This window comes from Alosa sapidissima, chromosome 22, assembly GCF_018492685.1.
Source record: "Alosa sapidissima isolate fAloSap1 chromosome 22, fAloSap1.pri, whole genome shotgun sequence".
Taxonomy (NCBI): domain Eukaryota; kingdom Metazoa; phylum Chordata; class Actinopteri; order Clupeiformes; family Clupeidae; genus Alosa; species Alosa sapidissima.
In genome coordinates, this window is record NC_055978.1 from 25053726 (window position 1) to 25078827 (window position 25102).

General features: G+C 42.5%; 1 protein-coding gene and 1 long non-coding RNA gene across 2 annotated transcripts; one reads left to right on the forward strand and one right to left on the reverse strand.

The window, feature by feature from the left end:
* Window positions 1-12067: 12067 nt before the first annotated feature.
* Window positions 12068-22458, reverse strand: slc38a2 (solute carrier family 38 member 2). Its single transcript, XM_042079653.1, has 16 exons — window positions 22115-22458; window positions 20799-20927; window positions 20522-20597; window positions 20301-20416; window positions 18414-18487; window positions 18184-18276; window positions 17854-17929; window positions 16908-16990; window positions 16713-16771; window positions 15989-16147; window positions 15791-15870; window positions 15541-15641; window positions 14757-14881; window positions 14440-14584; window positions 14233-14330; window positions 12068-14117 (listed from the first exon to the last, which is right to left on the reverse strand). Exons 2-16 carry the CDS (start codon window positions 20924-20926, stop codon window positions 14001-14003), a joined length of 1530 nt encoding a protein of 509 aa, XP_041935587.1. The 5' UTR covers window position 20927; window positions 22115-22458; the 3' UTR covers window positions 12068-14000.
* Window positions 20934-23263, forward strand: LOC121697866. The gene is made up of 3 exons (XR_006026570.1): window positions 20934-21241; window positions 22882-23001; window positions 23108-23263. It is a non-coding gene; the product is annotated as an uncharacterized LOC121697866 (long non-coding RNA).
* Window positions 23264-25102: the final 1839 nt, after the last annotated feature.

The following is a 25102-nucleotide window of genomic DNA, read 5'->3' on the forward strand; positions in this document are numbered from 1 at the left end:
ATGAGATCAGCTCGGAAAACAAATACAATCATTCCATTCCATTCCATTTACTTTGATGTTTTTGAAAACAGGGTCGTAGTCTTGAGTTGGCCTGTTGTAAGCTGTTGTATTTTGTGTTTGTTTTTGTAGTAGCACAGTTGGCAGAAGCAGTTTAGTTCAGTTTAGTGGTTCTGTTTAGGATAGGCCTAATACGAGCCTAATCCAGGCACCTACTGTAAATTAGTGCATATTTAAAATCATGATAGAAGTTAGAATATATGTGTCTATCACATAGCTTGTAAAATTGTATACAGGCTAATAATGTAGCCCATTGGAGGAAGACAAGACCAGAAGGCTTTTGTACAGTGTACAATTTTGGAATATTTGTAGCCGGTTTAAATGCACTTAAATTCACAGAGACTCTCAAAAAAAAGAGAAAAATCCAGGTCTACACCCTTTTATGATGAAATATCTGCTTATCTTTAAACAAGCATAAGCCAAGTATGATTTTACAAGTTGCAAGGTGATGCATCATAATGCTTGAAGAGAGACAAGCAAAAGATATGGTAGTGCCTAAAACATTAGCCATGAGACATTTATTACACATTTATGATACATTTATATGCATTATTATGTCAGTGGTATTGATCATTATAGCCTAAACTTATCATAGGGTGCTGTAACAGTGCTGACATTTAGAAATGGTGCAATGTAGTGCTCCTACCACTGGGGAGAGAAAGGCTCATAGACAATACATTCTAATGACCACATTGGCAAGGAAGAAGATATGGGAGGACTTCCATGATCAGACCTAAATCAAACATAACTGGATTGTGCTAAGTGAACAGTAACAAAACGATATGGAAAAAGACAGGCTGATTTTGTGGCTATAATAAAAAAGCCACTTTGGGTTGAATAAATATCTGTGTTAAACACATTATTTTGCTTTTGCGGATAATGTATTCAGCTTTATGTAGCCCCACACTGAGTGAATGTGACACATCAATGTTTTTTTTTTCAAGTTCATACTTCTTCACTCAATCTTCCAGCAGCGCCAGTCAAATAGAACTGCCATTCCTCTTACTCCCAATTATTTAGCCATTAGGCATCCAAATTTCACTCCTGATGCTTTATATAGAGAGGGTTTGTGCAGTGGTTCACAGCATTAAGTTCAGTCTCCATACATGCAAAAAACATTGTCAATTAATGATATAAATAAACAATACATTTCAATGTAAATATATGTGCGTGTATGAGAGAACATGTATGTGTGTGTGTGTGCACAGGTTTCTCCCCAGTATGGATTCTCAATGGCTTTCCAAACTGAAAAGATTGGTCGTCTTTTGCTCTTATATATCTTTCCTAATATACAGATAGATAGATAAATAAATAGCTAGGTAAATATATATATATATATGACACGATAAGCATGTGTGAGTAATACAAGTGATTTATATCGAGGGAGCTCCAATATAAGTGACAAGGCTATTTAACCATAAGTAATGATCCAACGGTAACCTGAACAACTTTAGGAAAAACTATTCAACTAAACGATTGGTGCAGCTACTTTCATCCAAACAAAAACTTTTCAAATGACTGGCACTTGCCTGCCCAATGTTCTTTCTGTTATTTTGTTTTGTTTTTTTGACTGTGCACCTCTGCATTTTAATCATTCGCAATGACATTCATATGACGCCCCCTCAAATTGAGCTACACTGCCCACACAGCATAACATGCGTGTGAATCCTGCTTGTGCTATTGTTATTGCTATGGTTTACATGTGGTAATAAATGAAGCCATGCTGCGGCATGTTATGCATCAAGGAGATTAGACTATGCTAGATTACATAGGCTACATTATGGGTCTGGTGATTGTATGATACAACAAAATGAAAAGCTACAGACCATATTCATAGACTTTGATGGAAAAGTGTAGTTTGGGTGAAGACATTAGGCTATATTTTGAAGCTAATCCATATATGTCATTTAATTGTTTTTTTGAATTCGGTTTCATGTTCACGAAAGCTGGTAACAATTTGGCCTTGGCCTTACGTACCGATGTATGTGGAGGTGTGAGTGTGACAATTTTTGCAATGATTAAAATAGCGTCCCCCCACTTTAAAAATCCCCACTACACCACTGCAGAGGAGTGCTAAGAAAGAATAGCCCCAAGCCCAACATCTGAAGTGTCAACCTCAATGATAAAAGAAGATAGAAGTTTGCAAACCCTCAGAAGCGTTGGACCTCCTTAACAGATTTGGGAGAGGCCCATTCCCGCACCGCCTGGGTCTTCTTAGGATCCATTTGCAACTCACCTCCTCTCAGGATGCATCCTAAGGACACCTCTGGAACATGGAACTCACATTTAGAAGGCTTGACATACAGGTGGTTCCTCAGGAGCCTTTGGAGAACTTGCCGCACATGCTGATGGTGGTCCTGCAGGGTCTTAAGAATATCATTGAGATAAACAAAAACAAAAATATGAATCATGTCTCGAAGAACATCATTAATTAAGGATAAGGCTTGGAAAACTGCAGGAGCATTGGTTAGACCAAAAAAACATCACCTGATATTCATAATGCCCCGAAAGCGTGTTGAAGGCAGTTATCCATTCGTCACCCTGCCGTATGCGGACAAGGTGGTAGGGATTGTGCAAGTCCAACTTAGTAAAAACTGTAGCACCCTGCAGGAGGTCAAAGGCAGTGGACAAAAGGGAGTGGGTAACGGTTGCGTATAGCTAGTTTATTCAGGCCATGATAGTCAATGCAGGGCCGCAGTCCACCATCCAACCGATAAAAAAAAAATCCTGCTCCAGCCAGGGACTTTGAAGGTCGAATGAAGCCTGAGGCCTAAGCGTCCTTTATGTAGGTGTCCATGGCTTTGCGTTCGGACAGAGAGAGAGAGAGAGGGAAGATCCTTCCTTGAGGAGGCATGGTACCTGGCAAAAAATCAATAGCACAGTCATAAGATCGATGATTTAGGAGTGCAGCGACCTGGCTCTTACTGAAAACCTCTTTCAAATCCAGGTACTCTGTGGGAACATGGGACAACATAGCAGGATCAAGAGACTTGAAAGGTAAGGACAAGGGTCTGGAAAAGAGGCCAGTGGCATGACAGGTGGGACCCCATTCTACTACATGGCCAGATACCTAATCGATGTGTGGATTATGGAGATTAAGCCAAGGGTATCTTAAAATCACAGGGAACTCAGGTGAGTAAACAAGATACAAGGTGATCTCCTCTTGATGGGCATCAGATTTGAAGAGTAACCGCCTGGTTGCTTGGGTTACCTTGCCATCACCCAGTGCCCGGCCATCAAAAGCTGTTACAGACAACGGGGAGTCAAGGGTTTCTACGGGAACATTAAGTCAATCGACTAGGTCAATATCTATGAGGTTCCCAGCAGCCCCAGAGTCAACCAAGGCCTGGCAGGAGTGAGAGTTCTCCCCCCAGGAGATGGAGACGGGTAGGTAGACCCCCTGACCACGAAACTCGGGAGAAAGAGTGGCGTCCGTCAAAACCCTCCCTCGACTGGAAGGGCCTGGTCTTTTCCCAGAAGCTCAGGGTAAGTAGCTCGAAAGTGATCGGGCTTTCCACAATAAATACAGCATTTATCTCTTCTTCTGTGTTCCCGTCCTGCTGCAGTAATATGGGTATGTCCGATCTGCATAGGTTCCGGATTCTCGAGAGGTGGTGGCACAGGATTCCAGGACTGACCAGGAGTGACAGGATAGTTCTGGATGGAGCCTTGGTCACGGCGCGCTCTCTGAGACGATTATCAAGACGCATGGCGTGGGAGATGAGAGGCTCAAGATCACTTGGGCAGCATGCAGAAGCCAATCCATACTTAACTGTGTCTGATAAGCCATGATGAAACGCCACAACAAGAGCAGGCTCATTCCATCCACTCAAAGCAGCCAGGGTTCGGAACACTATAGCGTAATCTGCCACACTACCTTTGCCCTGGTGGATAGACATGAGTTCTTTTGCAGACTCAGAACTTGAAAAAGACTGATCAAAAACTCTCAGCATGTCCTCTGAAAAAATCTTAACCCTTAAAGGAGTACCGTCACACCGGTGTGACGGGAATGTTGGGAAATTAACATTCTAAAGAATATCTGGGTTCATTGAATTCAACATAGAATTTTAGAACTTTCAATTGTTGCGGAACTTAGAATGTTCAAAAACCTAGACCTTTAAGGGTTAAAATCCGAGCATTCTGGACCCGCTGTCTCAGCCAAATGGAGGTCGCTCAAGCTCTAGCTTTGTCAATCAATAGGGTAATCACGTATGCTATCTTGGCTCTGTCAGTGAGAAAAGAGGATGGCTGTTGTTCAAACGTGAGCTGACATTGGGTTAGGAAACCACAATACTCATTGGGCTTGCCATCATATCTCTGTGGAGTGGGAGGCCGCGGCTCTAGACCAGGAGTTGGAGGTGGTTGATCCGGTGCCGGCTGAGGATCTATACCTGGGGCTGGAGTTTGCATGAGCAGCTGTTGAATTGATTGGCCATATTGCTGTAGCAACTGAGCATGACTGGTTAGAGCCCCCTGCTGGTGAGTTAAGGCTTGTCCATGTGTATCCAAAGTAGATCCGAAACAGCAGCCATTATCTTTTCATATTCTGTTACAGTAAAGTTTACTCTAGACGAAGCCTCTGCTGAGTCCATGATGACTGCGTTTTTCTGTTATACCTGGATCAGGAATTGAACCTGGGTCTCTGGATTGTTAGGGCAGTTAGCTAACCACTACGCTAAGGATAGGATTCAGATGCAGAGGTAACGTAAAAAGTTCAGATTTAATAAAGCATTCCAAAAAGCTTAGAAGATCCAGACAAAAGCTCAAAACAAAGTACAAGTATAAGTATAAGTATATATCCTTTTTTGATCCCGTGAGGGAAATTTGGTCTCTGCATTTAACCCAATCGGTGAATTAGTGAAACACACTCAGCACACAGTGAACACAGTGAGGTGAAGCACACACTAATCCCGGCGCAGTGAGCTGCCTGCAACAACAGCGGCGCTCGGGGAGCAGTGAGGGGTTAGGTGCCTTGCTCAAGGGCACTTCAGCTGTAACCCTCCGGTTACAAGTCCAGAGTGCTAACCAGTGGGCCACGGCTGCCCCCAACCCCCAATAAGGCAGGGCAGTAAGGCAAGAGGCAGTAATCCAAAATCCAAAATGAAAATCCAGTAGTCCAGTAGAAAAGTCTAAGAAATCCAAAGACATAAAAACAAAAATCTTCAATACAAGGTCCAAAGCATAAATACACAAAAAGGTAAAACGTAACGCAAAAATGACAGAGCAAAGTTCTCAGCAGAAACTCACCAAAGCGGTTTGACAAAGTACAGCAGTAACAGAAAACCAGGTTTAAAAACACACACTAATTAATCACATGACGGACAAAGATATGAACTTAAGGTGGCAAACCCAAAATGGCTGAACACACATAAGGAGAGGCTGGGGAAACTGGAGCACATGGCACATCAAAACACAGGACACATGATCACAAGGTCATAGTGGCCACTAGAGGCCAGAAAAGTCCCAAAATCATAACAGCCTCGTTCCCCATTATGGATACACTCAAGCTAAAAGCCTTTCCACATAATGAGTATTTGTACGGTTTTCCTTCCTCTCTTTCTGTGCTTGGACTGAAGTGACATCTGAGTGCAGGGAAAGTTTTCCAACATGTAGTGCACTGATACAGGGTTTCTCCTGTATGTATTTTCTGGTGTTTCTTGTGATGATGCTTTTGATTAAAGGCCTTTCCACGCTAAACACATTGATAAAGCTTCTCTTTTTCCTGTGTGTATCCGTTGATGAGCTATAAGAGCTGAATGTCCAACAAAAGTCTCGAACACCGAACAGAATGGGAACACTGATATGATTTCCCCTTAGTGTGCAATTGCTGATGTGTTAAGCACTGGGAAGGCTTCCCATACTGGGACTGAATGTGACTGCTCTGCTCTCTTCTGGTCTGTTGACAGCCTCAGTGTTGTCTTCATTTTCAGAATGGGACCTTCCTTCTTCCATCATCACCTGTAATATCAGAGTTTCAGAAGATTTATAAAATATCCCAACAAAACTGAAAAATATTTGCCATGGTACATGAACTATTTGATAGAATCCCACCTCACTTGAAGTGAAGTGTCTGGTGACTAATGGTACATAGACAGAGATTTAGATGCATAAACTGACGGGACAAATGCAGCATGTTATTCATATGAGCACCGTTTACACTTCTAATGGTTCTCTGGTAGGGATGGCCATAGTTCAACTACACACAGTGGGTTGGGGAGGGGTGGATGTGTGAAGGTGATGGGGTTAGAGAGTAGCTTGTAGACTAAAAGACATTATTTAAATGATTTAAAATTCTTCCAGATAAAATTTAACCTGCCATCTGTTTTTTTACTAGAAGGTTTCTAATTGTATTGTGGTGTTATAGGGGAGACCAGGTATGGTTGTAACACTTTTTTCTTAAGCACATGTAACTCGCCAACTCGTAACCTTTTTTCAAAATACCCACATTTGTGTCTACATAAGTGTTACAATTTACCCCTACCCCCTACCCCCCTAGCCACATGTATCTTGCTATATAGGCCTAGTGCTTTGGTTTATGCTATGTTTTATGTTTTGCATAGACTACAGTTTAATATAATATGAGGAATGTGGTTTTATCTTCAATGGTAAAAGTACTAAACAAAATATAGCCTTGGTGATTTTTTTTGCTTTCTTATGTCAAAATCAGTTTTTCCTCTGTTAAATTGGGGTGACATTCTAGGCCAGGGATTCCCAAACTGTGGTACGCGTACCCCCGGTGGTACGCGAGCTGCCAATAGGGGGTATACGCGAGATGAAAAGGGCAATAGTGGAAAGGAGTTAATAATTATAATAATCTAATTAATTCATAAATAATACATAATTTCGAATCTGGTTATAATGATATGGAACCGTGAAATTAAAGGAAATAATTTGTAAACTCTATAATAGGCTTGAATTTCCCCTGGGGATCAATAAAGTATCTATCTATCTAGGCTATGTATTCACTCAAAATAAGCTTCACACAATACATGTGATTTCCTGCGGGCAGCCAGAATATCTGGCGCGTTAGTTTCGTTGAAGTATAGGCTAGGTAGAAGGCTGCGTAAACATGGAAAACTGGCTAAAAACAGGGACACTGTCCAAAAGGCCTAATTAAACGATTCAAAGAGGAGAAGCGAGATAAACAGAGCAGGACACAGGTAACGATGGGATGGGGGGGCAGACTAATGAAGGTGGAGGTGGAGCGCAGGAGGATAAAAGAAAGAACGAGACAGAAAAGACTGTGCGAAGAAAACGAAGGTATGATGAGGCATATAGCCCTAGGCTTCACGTGGATTGGGAGACAGACTGCCCAAAGCCACAGTGTGAGATCTGCAGTGAGATGCTATCTAACCATTCTAATGTGGTTCTCCACACTGTTTTTTTTTTTGCGTGAGAGCTCATAGACCAGTTGCACATTTTGATTTTGTTATCATGCGTCAATAGAATGTGTTACTTTTTTATGTGTTGGATGGTGGGGGTACGCGAGCCAAGTCAGGATGTAGACCGCGGGGAAAAAAGTTTGGGAACCGCTGTTCTAGGCTTAAAAATCACCATGGGGGATGGTGGAATTGTGCAAGTGCTGAGGTGATCATATGTATAATATCTTATTCCTGCTCCTAACTCACCCCATGTTACAAACCCGGTCTCCCCTACTCTTTCCTCCAATTCAAGATGCACTTGCATCCATGTTTCCTCTTTAGTGACCACTGAGGTTACCCAACTAAACTGTTAGTCGCTTTGGTTAAAAAAGCGTCAGCCAAATGTAATGTAATGTAATGTAATGTAAAGAAACTTTCTTCTTCAATCTTCAGAACGCTAGTCCTGCCCAGTATGTTTTGCTGCATGGACCCTGAGATCTACTGCAGTGTCTACCTTGACACTTGATCAAACAGGCCTATGGCCTTGCAAGAGGTCATGAGAAAGTCTACTGAGAAAGTCTAATTAGTCTTAATTAGGTTTGTGTGTGTGTGTGACTTTGTGTATTTGTGTGTCTATGTGGTTTTATCATGTCTCTGAGTTGCGACTACACATCTTCCCATAGACAGCATTCATAAGGTTTCTCCCCTGCAGGCCTGTGTATTCTCTGATGTTCCTTCCAAGGATACAACTTTCAAAGTCTGTCCACGTGTTGAACATACAAAAGGTTTCAACTCAGGGTGTATTGTGGTTGGATAGGCTGGCTGAGGAGGTGAACTGACAAAACTGATAAGTGACACTTTGTATGGATCCTCTCATTAACCTCTAGCTGTTATCTGCACCTGTGAGGTTTTGAACATACTGAACATTTGTAAAGCTTCTCTTTAGTGTGTGTGTGATCTGATGTCTGTTGACTTTTAAGAGACTAATGAAACTCTTTCCACATATAACTTTCTGTGGCTTTTCTGTGTAGGTCATCTAATGTTGTTGAAAATGACATTTGTCACAAAAAGCTTTTCTACAGAGAACACTAGCACTTCTCTCCTATATGTGTGTCTTTTGAACTGCAAGACACTCTGGCCAAACAGGTCAGAAATAGCTCTAAATGAGAGCTGATTTATTTCTGAGACAAACAAAAGACAACAAAACCCTCGCTGATGACGTTTTCTTTAAATGATGCCATGTTGCCATCGAAGTCATCTAGAACAGTGTTTCTCAAAGTGTGGTTCGCAAGCTATCCTGAGTGGTCTGCGAGCAGCAGTAAAATATAATATAGATGAGCTGTTTGCAATATTAAACCAACTTGTATCTAAATCTAAACAGTTCTGCAACACTACCGATGTAAGCTAGGCCAATTTAAATGAATCCTCTGACACAATAAGCCAGGTGCAAAGACAGGTGCAAGGTGGTTCAGTGAGTAGGCCTATTGACATAAGAGTGACATGACACTGTCATGAACGTGTCATAAACAAGTCATAAACATATATGACATAACGCTTCTGTTATTAAGTGACATTCGGTGTTTGTCATAACAAGTTAGGGTTAGGGTTAGGTTTAGAGGTTAGGATTAGGGTTAGGGTTCATGTGTCATGACAGTGTCATGTGTTCATGAAAGTGTCATGTCACTTTAATGCCGATACTGTCAAGTAAAGTGTTACCGAGTTTTTTTTCATTGGTTAAGTGGTCCTTGGTCTGAAAAAGTTTAAGAAACACTGATCTAGAACATCTGTCCAGAATATTTCACCGATAGGTCTCTCAAGCCTCCACATGGTTCATTCATGCTGCTGCTGCTAGACATACAGCCAAAGTGTTGCAGCTCTCCTTCCGGTGAAGTCTTCATGAGAGCTGCTGCTCTGTATTTTCTCTAACTTTCCAATGTTGTGCTTCAATTTCTCATCGATGCTACAGATGCGACCTTGCGCTTGCAATATCAGAGTAGAAATAAGCACTATGACTGCTGTTAGATAATCCGCCATGATGTGGTAAACAAACTATGTTACAGCAGCAGCATATATTGTGCACCATACCCCGCCTCCTGTGAACTTAATACTGGCCCCACCCCTCATTTAAACCACCGATTGACCATTCTTTACTCTCAATCTATTCTGATTATCATGAGGCTCCATGACTTTGTTATCTGAACACACAACACAAATTTTTATCATTTTCATCAAATTGGGTGTTTTATTTAACTTTAGAAAACCCATTGAGTTCCCAAACATACTGAGAAAAATGACTGCCCATTAGAAATGAAAAATCGGTCAGTGTATAAAACTTTCATGAAAAAGACTTTCATGAGATGAACAACAACATTAGTTGCTAGTCATAATGCAGGCAGCGGTCATTTTTGACCGGGAAGACAAAACTAGTGAATATAAAACGATCACAACAGGAGGGTTAAAAAAACAATATCATATTAATACCATAATAATTGCCCATGTTTATTAACCTAATAGCTGAAGAAGTTTTGCAAAATCAATGTATAAACCTCGGCTAATAGTTGGGAAATTACGGTACTGACATTTTGCAGTTTTATTGTAAAAATCCAGTTAGACTTTCCTGCAAATGTGAAAGTAGTGTTAGTCGTGTTAGTAAGAATGAACACATAAATCACATCCTGAGGACATAAATCAATGAATAGATTTTCAGGATCAGATACACTATACACAATACAACAAATTGTGTTAATATAAGTTACTCTGACTAAACAAATGCAGTCATCCATTCTTACTAAGTGTTTATGTGACCCTTGTGTTTTTGATTTGTTATAATATAAGCCATGTCATCAAATGATTTTAGTTACCCCCCCCACACACACACACCCACTCCTCCTCTACCCATCACCTTCCTGTTCACACCCCTCCCCTAGGTCTGCTGAATGCCCATCAGGGGAGTAAATGGTGCTCATTCATATGGAATGCCTTCCCACAATCTTTAGTCATTCAAGATTGCATACCTTAAGTTTCATGCAGCTGATGTTAGGTTTGAATTCAGGGAGATAATAGGTCCTAAGAAGTGTTATGTTTATACCATTGGGCTGAATTTAACATCAATAGATTTTGGTAATTTTATCAGATTTCTTAATTTCATTTCCTAAGAAATAAAGAAATTGTCAGCTCTGGTCCAATGTGTAAACAAATAAGGAAGATTATTTTGATAGATATTGGGGTGAATGAAAAAGGGAAAAGAAGGATTTATAAATTCCTGACAGACACTGGGTTCATCTTTGGGGGGCAGCCGTGGCCTACTGGTTAGCGCTTCGGACTTCTAACCGGAGGGTGCCCCTGTGACTAGGGTGAAGAAGAAGAAGAAGAGGAGAAAGAATAGATAACATAACTCAACTTTTCAAGGCAGACACTCTCAGAGATACTCTGGACTATTTAGAAGCACTCTGAATCGGTATAGTCTACCAGCATTGTGTCCCCAGCTATCTGACTCATATGTCTCTGTGTCTCTTGCAAAACATCAGATAGTATCAGATTGAAAAGAACAGAGAGGATATTGCTCAATGTTTGTTGTAATAGCTCAGGTGGTATTCGTAGAAACCGATCTAAGAAAGAAGGCAACACACACTATAAAATAATGTGAAATAGATTAAATAAATGTATAAAATCAAAACAATCAATCAATTGCTCTAAATCATGAAAGTAGCATAAATGATAAGTATCATAAATGTCTGGTGACCAAGTGTCAAATCTTTTGAAACTTAGAGCACTGTTGGGGCTCTATTTTCCACACTGAGAAGATGTTAAGGCTTTCCTCCTGTAGGCCTACCTGTCTATGAACTGCAAGAGTGGAAGGTCGAATAAAGGTCAATAAAGGAAACAGTGGAAACATGTAGTTTCTATTTGGTGTGTAATCCTTGATGTCATTTCAGCTATGATGAGCACACACTCATCATAGCAGCTTCACACTGTAAGCATTCACAACGTTGCTTTTAGCTTTGCAACCTGCACACATGGTAGGCCTACAGCATGTCAGTTAAACTGTGGTAATTCCAGAGTTAGCCCATAGGGGGCGATGGCAACCTATTTAAATGTGTTAGCCTTGGCTACAATGAAGACTACAGTATGAACTGAAGGCCTACTTCTCATATAGGAAATTGTAGTCCTTTGTAGTGTATATATATATATATATATATATATATATATAGAGAGAGAGAGAGAGAGAGATTATAATGCTCTATTGACTGAACTGCACTAAACAAAGGCCATTTGATTACAATGATATATTCAATGACTGACAGGACTGTAAGGAACATTATGTTCTTTTACTTTGTCTCTCAGCTGAACAAAGAACGCTCAGGTTTTGTCATGATTTCTGGTCGACAATGAAAATGCATGGTGTGGTGTGGTGTGGTGAACACCAAGCACTTTCCAGGTATTACTTTCTCTCCCTAGGTCTAGTCATAAAGCCACACCTTCTTTTTTTATTTTATAAATATTTATTTAAGCCATGACTCAAATGGCTCAAATCTTGTTTACACTGCAAACAGAGATAGGTAACGGCAATTCAACCAGTTTATCTACGGACCCCATTTCCGCCAGTGTTTTGATCAAACAAAGAGACTTCATGCCAACACACACATCAGTTTGGTTATCTTGGACTTTTTAATTGACAATTCTTACAGGATATACATAGTGTTTCATTGAAACAAGAGTGTAGCACTTGTAGGGATGCCCTCTCCTTTACACGGTCATGAGATAGCTTTCAAACTCTCGGTGGCCCTTACAGAGGAGTACAGCATTTTAACAGTGAACAAAGTGTGCTGGGCCGATCCATCGTGCTTGACGAACAGCACATCAACTGACTGATGTAAACCACGTCCATTGACTTTTAGGTAGGATTCAGTTTAGGGGGCATGTTAATTTGGGCATGACAAGACTACAGTGACATGTTCTGACAGCTCTCAAAAGTCTTTTTTTTTTAAACTGCCACTAAAATGAAAAAAGCTCAAACAAAATAAAGCTTATTTACAGATATGTACATTATATAAATATAGTAAAATAGATTAAATTACATTGATGTTCTCTCATAAATAATGCTGGACAGTAACATTTTGGATGACATTTGTCGTTTGAGGTTAGCAACTGGAAGCACAATAAAAGGTCACTCCCCGATGTGCCTGCAAAAATGACATTTCTGGGCACAAGCAGCAGACAACAAGGTGACAAGCAGACATGACGTGTTCTCATCAAGCTCTGTTCGTTGTTTTTTCCCCCTCCCTCTCCGTTTGAGTGTTCCAAAAATGAGAAGCTGCCAACAGTAAACACTGCAATGGTGACAAACTTGCGGTGATGCCTCACTTGCAGGGGATAGAGCCCTGCTCGGGAGTCAGTGTAACGTACCCTCCTTTTGGTTATGTGCGGTTTTACAGTTAAGAAAAAGCACAGAGTCTTTCTTTTTTTCCGTTGCAAGTTGTACAGGTACATTACAACCACAGCATGTGGCTTAAATAATAAAAAACGTAAATTTCTTTAAAGGAGTCACTGTTCCTTAAAGAAATAAGTAGTGCTCCACACTTGGTGGGAGTTCTAACAGCAAACGTGTCCAGTCTTAAACTTTGAGCAACTAGTATTCAACATTTGTTTCTGCCTGATTGATGGATAAGGTTACATAGTGAGATACAGTTATTTAAGAAAAGAAAAATCACTGGCTATTTCACACCCAGCTTCCAGTGAGCGACTATGAATAAGCAGGTTTTTGATCATTTCGTAATTGGAGTAATTTACAGGTAAAGTTGGTCAACAAGGTCAAAAAGACCTTGCAACAAATACTGTTCATCTTGTCTAGCAATCTGTGTGCGCTGACAAACCTTCACATGTGTGCTGAATACTAAGTGCTTTTAAATATACAAACACCAGTAAGAAATAGTTTTGGCAACCGTAAAAAAAGATGACAAATTCTGTTGTTTTGCCTTGAGAGTGTGCGATCTGCGTTCAATGCTGTTGCCTCTTTGGAGTACCAGGCTCACACTGGCTTGGGTTATGTCATCCAACTCAAAGCCAATCCAGAACACTAAAGACAAAAAAGGCCCACATTCAGATAATCACCTGAATGCGTGCTGCAATGTCTACAAAAGTTGACTACAATCTTTGAGTGAGGCACCATCATAGGATAAAACCGTACCAGAACTACTTAAAAAATGAACAAATAAAGAAAAAAACATCACAACACAAAAAATAAACAATGAAACAAAAATGAAAATAATGACAATAAAGCATGTAAAGTAAAAAAAAGTCATAATACCAACTTTGTGGCCTAACAGCATACTGTACAAAGTTCAGGACATTCTTTCAGAATGGTATAGTTTTTTCTGCTCTGTGCTGTCATACGAGAGCAACACTATTCATCACCATCTTCCTCTTCCTCTTCCTCTTCAGCTTTCTTTGTTACCGTAGCAGTTTTTAAGCGGTCGGATCTTTTATGTTGATTCATCTGAAGGGGCTGAGCAGTTAGGTGCCGACCTCTTGTTCCCAGCAGGTGTGTCTGTAGTGCTTCTACCCTTCCGAGGCCAGCGCCCACTAGTGACCGCCGTCGGCGCGTGGCTCGGTAGAAGTTGCTGCGTGGATCCAGTCGAGAACGATGAGCGTCATGCAGGCGATCATGACGATGAAGCCACTGACCAGGAAGATACTTGCCTGATGGGACAAACAGTAAGAGCTTAGTCATCTTACAGCAATGCCAAGGTCTCTCTTCCGTGAGTTTCATGAATGGCTATAAAATCTCTTTTAAAGACCAGCAATGTTTTCTTACCCCAATCTTCTGCATGGACTTCATGGACTCCTTCTTGACCAGTTTTAAGTAGAAAGCCGAGGGCAGGATGAAGATGAGCATAGCAGCAGCAGAGGCCCCTGAGAGAACATACACCGGTCAGACTCTGGTGGGACTTGACATGTTACATTACTAACCCCCTGTTTCCCCAAGGCAACCAATATGGCTCCTACGGAGCACCAGACTTACCGATGAAGCCAAAGATGTCACGGATGGTGGGCACGAAAATGACCAGGATGTTAACGCCAATCAGCAGCACCATGGTGATGATGGTGTGGCGAATCCAGCTGAACTCCTTGGAGGCGCACAAAAGGGCGTTGACAGAGGTACGGATCTGTGGAGAGAAGGAAGCCATTAGTGATAACTCGGATGACTCCACACACAAATATGACTCCATGTAGGAAAGCTATATGTTTGTGTCCACCAGATCACTATGCCTGATAAGAATGACTATGTGTTTTAGATCATGTAAAGGCTGAGTAGGAGTCATGAGTAGCCACACTTACGGGGAAAAGCACAACGGGGACAGTCAGGGTCACAGCGGTCAGGACAGCCAGTCGGACGATCAGCAGGATCACGTCCGCCTTGTACACCTTGGAGTAGGTGTGCAGCAGCTCAGGCTCCACGTGCTCTGTGACAACAGACATCCAACCATCAGAACGCCGTCCTCATTTGCTCAGATAAGGTCACTTACAGGCACACTTTTACACTACTACTACTGCCTGATACAATGCAAATTTTCAGTCTATGCCCTTGACTGGGGCCAAAGTCCCTGGCACCAGACAACATCTAACACATGTACACATGCTGATTCCCCCACTATAGAAAAGCCTTCCCTTACATAATCCCCCTTTTCCGTGAAAACAAGAACATCCAATAATACAACGTGTTATGTCCTTGGCATGCAGACACAGTGGGCAGTATTGACCCACAGGGACAGCTGCGCGCTGCCTCGGTCCTTCCCAAGCGCTTATGTAAGCGGGGCTTGGAGCTGGTCCCAGGTGAGGTGGGAATCTGGAAGACCCACGTTCCTCCAGAGCGTTACTCCTACATCAGAGTTTCCAGCAGACCTTTTCCCACTTTCATTTGTTTTGGGTTGCTCCCAGCATCAGTTCCCCCACTCCCTCCCTCCCCTACTCTGACCAATGCTAACAAACACAGGCTTGTGTCTTACAAACAGAATCGATCCCATAAAACAAATAAAAATGTTCCAGGACCTTTAAACAGGATTTGCTTATGCACGCCTGTCTTGTTTATTCTAGGCAGAGTACTGCTTGGAAAAGAACTCACCGTTGAAGGTCAGGTAGCCGAAGAGAGCGGCCAGCAGGTACATGATGAACATTCCCAGAAAGGAGACGTTGGCCACACCCTGCATCCTTCTGCGAGAACGACTGCAGATGGCAGAGGAGGAGACGAACGTTAGAAACGTGACAAATAGGAGCAACGAGTACTGAAACTAAACGAGCTCTGAAAGCCTGATGATAAACAGAGAGAGAGAGAGAGAGAACTGAATGGAATTGTGAATTCCTCTTGCACTTACTCTTTCAGCTCCTCATACATGGGCAGAATGGCTGGGTGGCACACAAAAGCAAATGTCAGGATGGGCACAGCATACACAGTCTATGGGGGGGAAAGACAGAGACAGGTTAGGTCAAAAGTTAATGCTGTTACACAACGTGTTTAAGTCAAATGTATTACATTTGCGTATCTTTCACATAAAGCAAGAATATGTGCCTACCTGTGAGTTGAAGACAAAGTATTTGGGCGTGCATGTGTCAGCGCTGTAGTCAGTCACAGTCATGTTCTGAGTCGTGATCTGGGCCACCGTGGCGTTTATAGTTGCATTGAGGATATCGTTGGTTAGGGGGCATGGGATCTGGAACTTCTTGTAGATCACCTACACAGACAACCACACAGACCACATTAGAACATCCTTCATGAGCATCAGTATTTACGAAACAGCTCAGGCTATGATGCTACGCTGTGTTCATCATCACATGAGCATCAGTAGCAATCTCCCTCCCTCCAAGGCTTGTTTGTTCCATTTTCCTGTTCAAACAACCTCACTTGCCCTTTATCATGGCAATTAAACTGGAACCACTATGCTGTCTCAAATAGCTACATTCTCACTGGCATGTATCTTAAGTTACACGATGGAAAGAACAGTGTTTCTTCCCATCTCTCTCTGACACAGTGAAATACCTGGAGTAGGAGCAGAGGTCGGGCAGTTCTTAAATACAAGGGCTTCAATTCTGCTCATAAGAGTTACATTTTTATACCAATATTGGTTCTATGGCTGACCACAACCTTTAAATATTTACTGCTGTTTAATTCTTGTCTACGTCAGGCAAAGCAGCCTCAGGGACATTGAAATGATACTGCTGCCCTCGTGTCTGTGATAAGGCACCGGTGGAAATTTCCACTGAGACCTTGGAGGAAGTAGCACTGTCAAAGGCACTTACCACGATCAGGAAGAAGACCATGCAGAGCAGAGAGAAGCCACTGGTGTAACCAAGATAACCTGTGGGTAAGAAAAACAAGAAGTGAGTGCCATGTTTAGTTCCTGCCCCCATCTATCATTAGCAGCTGTCATTCACTACACACGACACACTTTTCTCATAATGGAAGAAAAAAAAAACAATAAAACACAGTCTTACCCAAGTTCCTCAGTAGTGACAGGGGAAGAATGATCGCCACAGACACAATCATAACCAGGTAGTCTCCGTTGGTATACCACTCCCTACACAAAAACAAAACAATAACATGCTTAATATACTTATGTGACATGCAAGTTACATTTGCTCACACTCACTAAAATGTATAGATACTTTACAATTTTCACTAGAATAATGACATTATTTAGAGGCAGTAAATACATTACAACTGAACACAAAATGGACTACTTCAAAGCTCAACCAAAGGCTTCCGAAAGAAAGGTACGACATGACAAAAATAGGAAGCTAACGTTCACACAAGCCCTGTGTGAGTAGGCTGATGAGAACCCTTATCATCTCACGGGATCTCAGCACCAACTGTCTCCTCTTTGTGAGAGTGTTCTCTGGAACATGTTTGAATGTTTCATGAGTGCAGATGCATTAGGTCATCCCAAGTTCTGTCTCTGTGCAGCACTGGGGGCTCGCTGGGACAAAAAAAAAAAGGGCCTCTTTGATTGGCTATGCCAAAACGATCGGGCCAAAAGGGCCCCTTTGATTGGCCGTGCCAAAAAGACCAGGCCTGTCCACCCTCGCTTTTGCCCCCTCTATCCCAGCGACAACACACAGAGCCCAATTCACCTATCTCACACTGCACGTTCAGCTCATGTTGAACTCCATGCTCCCTTACATCAGTAGCGCTTAGCGCTGTGGCACTCTCTTTCTTTCCTTTCATTAAAAATGACTGAAGGGACCACTGGGCGGTGCTTTTTCTCTCAGTTGTGGTGTGGCATAAACCAGCAGGCCCTTTTAAACTTTTCCAAATTTAGCTGACTCCTGCATAGACTACCCCCCCCCCCCCCCCCCCCCACCCTACAGCACAGTTCTAAGAATTTCTTTGAGGTGCAAGTTTTGGACACGTTGACTGCAGTGTAGTAGAAATCCTACTTACTCATTGCTCTCTCCAACAAATGACTGAATCACAATTGGCAGCTCGTACTTCACAATGAAGAGGTAGCTTGACATGGCTGTTAAAAGAGTTAAAAGAGAAGGATTAAAAATCTTGTCTATGACTAGCCACATTCTATTCAGAGGCACTTTTCTCTTTTGGTGCCTCCCAGATTCTTGACTGGTCTTTAATGGAACGCTGGGGCTGAATTAATGTTGCCATTTTGTGGGAGCCTCTAGGGACATGGTTGAGCAGCTCTGACATTCAGCTAAAGGTGTAGCGCTACATCCCATCAGCATTTTTACTGCCTCAGTGTTGGCAGGCCGTCCTTACCTCCAATGTTCTGCATAGTGATGGAGATCGACGCAGCCAGCTTGCCTGGCATCCCAAACGCTTTATAGCCCAACTGCTCATACACCATAGAGCCTGAGGAAGAAGGTGAATAAAAATGTTTAAAACACAGATTTATTCATTTATTTAAAAAAAAAGTGCTATTTAACAGAGGATTCAATTCCATCTACTCCAGACAAGACAAAGAATAACAATGTTTCAATTTTGTTTACCTCCTTCATTGGCAGTTTTAAGCAGCAGATGAACTGAGTAGAGGGAGAATATGCACACAGCCACCAGCAGAATCCTGTGGAGAGGACATATAAAAGATGTATGAGCTTTTACTCATCCAACACAACAAACAGCCTCATGCAGCTAAGAGCCTGGCTCCGGAAAGCCCAACTGCAGCAAGAGTTCTGCCAGGACAGCGATGTGTCAAGGAAGGGCTTGATAAGATCAATGAATAAACGCAGCACTTCACTAGCTGTCAGAGGGGAGAGGGAAGAGAGAAGAGTTGACCTGATGGAATGACTCCAGGCATGGCGTGGTTATTTTCGCAGGCCTTGTCAGCACTGCTTGAACTGCACACTCACTCACCTATCTTGATGCAGGGGTGCGAAAATCAGATGTCTAGACTAGTGAGCCAGAGAGGTGGCTTGCCACGCATACGCCACTGGTCTATGTCCTGCGGCACCAGGACAAATGTCTATGCCCATTTTTAATACCCCTCTTAATTGCCCCCCCCCCCCCCCATTCTCTGTGTCCCTCTTAGCCATGAGCACATTTCGGAGGCATAGCACGGTCTCCCTCTCGCGCCTGCATGCTATGCTTCAGAGGCGATTACCTGCTTACAAACTAAGCTTCATGTGCTAATCCCCCCTCTGTCATATCTCTGCAGATGCCAAGCAAACTCTCCCACTGCCACCTGCGCTGATAACAGTGAAATAGACATGGGAAAGGGGGTGGGATAGGGGTTGGGGAGGTGGCTTCACTGATCGCCCACTCTCTTTTGCATAACTCTTTGCATGAACGGGAATACACGTCCAACTTCCTGCTCAACCGCATCTGGTGCGTTCTCTAAAAGATATTGGTCTGCTCTGCTTCCCTGCAATAAGACCTTTCTCTGTTCTGTTGTCTTCCGCCAGGTCAAATTACACCTAAGTCATGTGAGGTAATATTAAAGTCATTTATAGGCTTAAATGATACAAAAAAATACAACAAAACCCATAATTCCCTGATTGGATTATCCACAAGACACAGAAAATAAAACCCTCAATGACATTCCTCTCCCCACTCATTCAGCCGAAATGGCCTGGCCTGCCCACTAATCTCCCCCTTGCCTTCCTTCCTGTCGGGGATTGAGGCAGCCAGTCCGCAGCCCAGGCTTTCATTGAGCAGAGACTGCGGCTGTCCATTTGCCACTGCCCTGGCTTATATAACCAATGGGCAGCCCTGCCCTGGTTGCAGGGGGGGTGGGTAGGTGTGGGAGGGGATTAGCCGCGGCTAAGCAGCTTGGCCCCCGAGCCGAGTGACTCTGCATGTGAGGCCAGCGAGGGAGTGTGCCGCCACGCGGGCGGAATGGGCCCCCTCACTGTTTGTAAACACACACAGCAGCGTGAGGGCCAGATCGCTCTTACGGCTGCTTGAGAAACATGGCGTCTTACTACTGCGCCGCTAAAAGGAAAGTGACCCACTTCAATTAGCCTCATCAAAGACGGATGTGTGACTGGCTCTAGTAGTAGAGACTGAAGGTCGAGTCACGTGGGGTTCGTAAGAACATTTTTTGTAACCTTTCATGTTTTGGGTCACAGGCACATAGGTAACCCACCCATCCACACACATTATTCTTGCACACTCATCTCTAATAATATATAATATATAGTATATGGCAAGGTGCTGTTACATAACTTTTATATGCTGCACAGAAGTACAAGACCATCTGTGGTTGTACAGTTAAACATCAACGCCTAATGTTATCCTGCCTTTATAACTACCAAATGTAGTGCAATTTCAAATTCAGTGCCCAGGTGGCTGTTAGGCTAACTTATAAGATAATAAGATAAGACAGATACACAATACTATTGATATTTACTACCAAGATGACAAGTCATGGAACTTACACAAAAAGTGCAATGCCTGTGTTGGCCATGGCATAGGACAGACCCAAGATGCCACTCCCCATAATGGCGTTGCCCAAGTTGAAGACAGACATCCCAAAGGAGGCTGAGCCAGGATCCTGATTGAAAGGGAAGTCAAAGTTTGTTTAAAAGCCTAAACACAAAGCATTTCATTTAATGTTAAGGTTATGATATGTGTACATGTGAAGGAATTGGACACTTACATAATCTGTAACATATTTCTTCTTGTCCAGGTGGTAGTCTGGAAGGAAGTTCTGGCTCTCAGCATCGTCAAATTGACTGTTGAGATAAAATATAAATACAGAATTGAGATAAAATCAACAGAATATAGGTGCCAAATTCTGAGGCATTTATATATTTTTTTAATCACTAAGAAATATGGTTTGTGAGAACTACAACCATGTGATTATATTTAGACAGACTTAACTGAGTAAAATCTTGATAGGTTTAAAATAATACAACAGGCTATGTCTTCTTTACCTGCCAATCGGGGCTTTCTTGGTGGGACAGTCCTGGTAACTGCTGAATTCATTGCTATTTGAACTAACGCTGTCTTCATCCTGTCCGACGTTCAGCCGGCTCATCTCCGTTTTTGAAATTTCTTTCATCCTGCAGAGCAAGAAAGAGCGGACATTGTTGTTTATTTTTTCCAGACATTCATTCTTAATGCGTCACCCATAGTCCTCTCCACTTATTGAAACCGACCCCCCCCCCCCCCCCCCGGCAGATGAATAATCAATACATGGCGAGCGCCGCAGCGCCCAGCAACACATAAATCGGGTCATGTGACCACGAGTCGTCAGGGGTAAGGGGAGGGGGGTTTGACTCATCAGAAGGAGTGGAAAAATACCAAACCGGCATCCGTGTCTGTCTCCCAACCTTCAGACAGTCGCATTCCTAACAATGGCGCAAAGGAATATTCGGTCTGTGAATCTATGGCATTTGTTATATTTCACCACAACTATCCATTTAAACAAGTCTTAGCTTTAGGCGATGAAATTAATTACTTTTAAATGGCAGAGATGTCCTACAGGCCATAGATAGAATGTAAGCATGTGTCTCTTTGGCCACTGACAACTGGTTACTATATAATGAATGAATTTGATTAGACTGTAACCTAATCGTTATTTTGGTCATTTTAAACATTGAAACAACAGGCACGTTTATGGCTTTGGGAACGGAACCGCTTTGCGCAGAGCTTTGTGCCATGCGTAATTGCATCATTAACCGACATTCACCGAGACTCCCGTTTACTGTGTTCATTTTACTGTGTTCAAATGTAAATGAGGATGATATACAAGCTAAAATCAGGTTACTAAAAGACAATAAATACATTCTTCCCAAATTCCCACATGGGTTCCGCCCATCTTTTCATTGTCAGGATTTAAATAAGGCACATGACTGCAGTAGCATGAATTGTATACTATATGCTAGTGTCTTCAATTATTTATTTATTTATGCAGATCTCAGTCTGACACGAGGTGCGGTTCTAATCATTTGAAGGACATGGATACTTGATTAACGCGATCCAACTGTACCGGTAGATTGCGCCCTGCTGATCATATTCAAACAAACGGATGTCATTCTCTTCCTGAATTCGGTGACACCATTAAATGGTCATATGAAATATATACACTAACCAGGCTATAATGTAGATAGGACGCTAAAACATATCCTCTCTAAACATATCCTGTGTAATATGTAAGGATATTAAGGTTAAATGTATGACATTTTGAAGAACCCTAGTTATCTCTTGTAAACCAGCATCGCTTTCAAATTCACAATGAAGCTCTTACCTTGAAAGCTGTCCAAACGTCTCAGTCGTGATTAAAAAGAATCCTCTTTGCAGTGTTTTTAGACGGAAAAACGGTTTTCTTTATAAAGTAAGTTTTCTTTATAAATTGTATTAATTCCAGATGTCAGTAAAATTTACAAAAAGATGAATCTTTATAGATCGGAACTGGTTCTGTATAAATAGGAATAAATATTTGTTCAATATTTGTAAACAGAAATCGATGAGATATTACAATGTTTTAAATCAGAATCTGCTTTAAAAATAAATTTTGAAGCTAGATGCTTTTTTTCAGCTAAATGCTTTATTCCAGATGATGTCTTCTCAGATTCCGCTTTTCTCTAGAATGCCGGGTATGGTCTGCACCTTATATGTACTAGCGTTGCATCAGCCTGAGGAGGAAAAAAGGGAGTGGCCTGCTCGTCTTACACAGACTGGTCACATGGTTTTGTGTATAAACATACTTACTCCAGTCTGTGTGACGTGCACGGGCAGGGAATGGTCATTGTTTAACACTACAACTCCTCTTTAATGTTCAACCACACTAACAATTATGTTGCAGTTAATCCTCCCTTTTGGTTTAGAGGGGAGGACACACTAGAAAGAAAGTTGACAAATGTCAGTATTGTCTTGATGCCCTTGACATTAGATAACTCGTGCTTGTCCTCATTCTGTCCTGCCTCACTGCCAGAAAGTGAGCAGAAACCTGAGGAGAGGAGATCTGAAGACTGAGTGTCATAACTGATCAGTGTGTGGTCTTGGTTTCAAAAGGGACCACACTGCAGCAAAGCAGATTAGAGAGAGATGCACCCAGAGTCCTGTGACTCTCAAACATCCGTGGAAAAAGTGCCATCTGAATCCTCTACTAATGAGCTCACTCTTCTAGATTATGTGAGTTCATGATTTCTCTCTTTGCGTGTGTGTGTGTGTGTGTGTGTGTGTGTGTTAGCTCACCTTCAGAGCACTGTGATCATTATTCTTTTAAAATTAATTTCAGATACTCTACAACCCTGTACAACCACCGGCTACCTACAGATGGATTTCTTGGTATTCTGCATTTACATTTCCTTGTTTAAATGTCAAGAAAAACTTCAAACTTGAAGATCCTGTTTTTGACAGCCTAGTTCCCTTTACCTTGTTAAAATGTGGTATGTCCACGGGTTTATGGTAGCCTGTTACAGATAAACTGTAATCATGGCTATTATCAGACTACACACATAAGTTCACAACCAACACCATATGTTCTGTCTATTTACTGACCCTTATTACCACATGATTCTTTGGTTCCTTCTCTTAAATTATGTTTTTGAGCACAATTTCAATACCTAGCATGGGTCGACCTTATGTTTATTGAACTTAATTACAACCCAAGAACGGTACGCCAGCACTTGCAGATATGGGCTGCCCCAATAGTGCTCCATACAATCCACTCACACGCGTGTATTTTTAAAATCACACATGAATGCACACACACACACACACACACACACACACACACACACACTCACACACAGCATTCTCTCTCACATGCTCCGATGTGTATGTCCAAATCCATGGGCCCCATTGTTGTGGGACTTTGGGGCTGCCTTGCTGTGTTAAGCGGGATCAGGAGGGAAACTGGAGTAGGGCCACCGGGGCCAAGTTCGGCCTCTGTGCTCTTCGCTCTGCCCCCTGGCCCATGTCTTACTTAAAGGCATCATTCGCATGAGCACCTCCAGACAGAGGTCCAGCTCCGAACACAACGGGCAGTAAATCCCACTCCCCACGTCACAGTGGAAGTGACCTGCCCCTTGGGCATGAGTGCATGCGAAGGTGGCATTGTTTTGGTGTGAAATCTATGTTGACCAGCGCGCGACCCATGCTTTGAATGCTTGGGCATTTCGTTCGGGCCTCTGCCCATGGTAGGCAGGGAGGAAACCGAAGGGTGGGGGCACAACAAACCCCATCTATCCAGGGCAGGGGGGGGCCCACGGGTGGGGTGGGTGCAGGCTCAGCCTCTGTAGGGGGACTGTCTACATGCTTGGATAAAGCACCTGATTCCCACTAATCGTCTCACCTCCAGGACTAGAGTGGCACATGAAATGAGCTCCAGGAATATGAGTCGTTTAAAGGGCTTTGGGGCCAGAGACAGGTGGTACAGTATGTAGGCTAAACACAGAACCAGCCTCCCGCCGTTTTCACGTGACGGAACACTGCAGTGGTTAAAACATGCAGTGATTAAAGCTCACACAACTACATTTATAAACAGCAGAACGCTCCTGAGCTGTTTCCGTGTCCTTCAGCATTGTGGAGGACAGAGAACACACTAAATGAAAGCTAGAGGACACTAGCATACATTTGACTGAATTGACTGAAAGCTGCTATAAACCTAGGTGTATGAATGGCAATCCCAATTGTCTCTTCAGCTCAGTCAAATATTTGCACATGTGCTTTATTTTGCATTATACAGTTTTACAAGTGGCACACATAGGCTACTCTCTTGTAGACAGTCCTGACCTGATTAAATCTGGCCCAGAGTGTGTCTCTGGTGTAGATTAAGATGTAGATAGTGTGCATGTGCGACACTTCCTGTGCTCTTCCTGGAAAGGAAATACCCCCCAAAAAAAGAACGATAACACTTTAGTTTAGAGAACACAATGTTAAGCGTTAATACCATCAATATGTGTGCATTACTGCTCAGTAAGATCTGTATTAGGCGTCATTACACATTTATTAGGTCTTTATTAAGCAGTGTCTTACTGAATAGGTGATTTATTCCCTCTTTGTGACTGTTATAAAGTTATTAGTCTATATAATGTCTGAATGTCTTGAGTGTTTTGGTTCCCTCCTTGTGGACAGTGCTTGGATAGAACTAGATCAGACCAGAGTCCAATGCACTGACACTGTTCGAATTCTTCCTCTGGGTTAGGGGTAGGGTGTCTTTGGGAGTACACCCCTGCCCCTTCCGACCCCCCCCCCCCCCCCCCCACCCCATGCCCCTGGCGCACTTCCC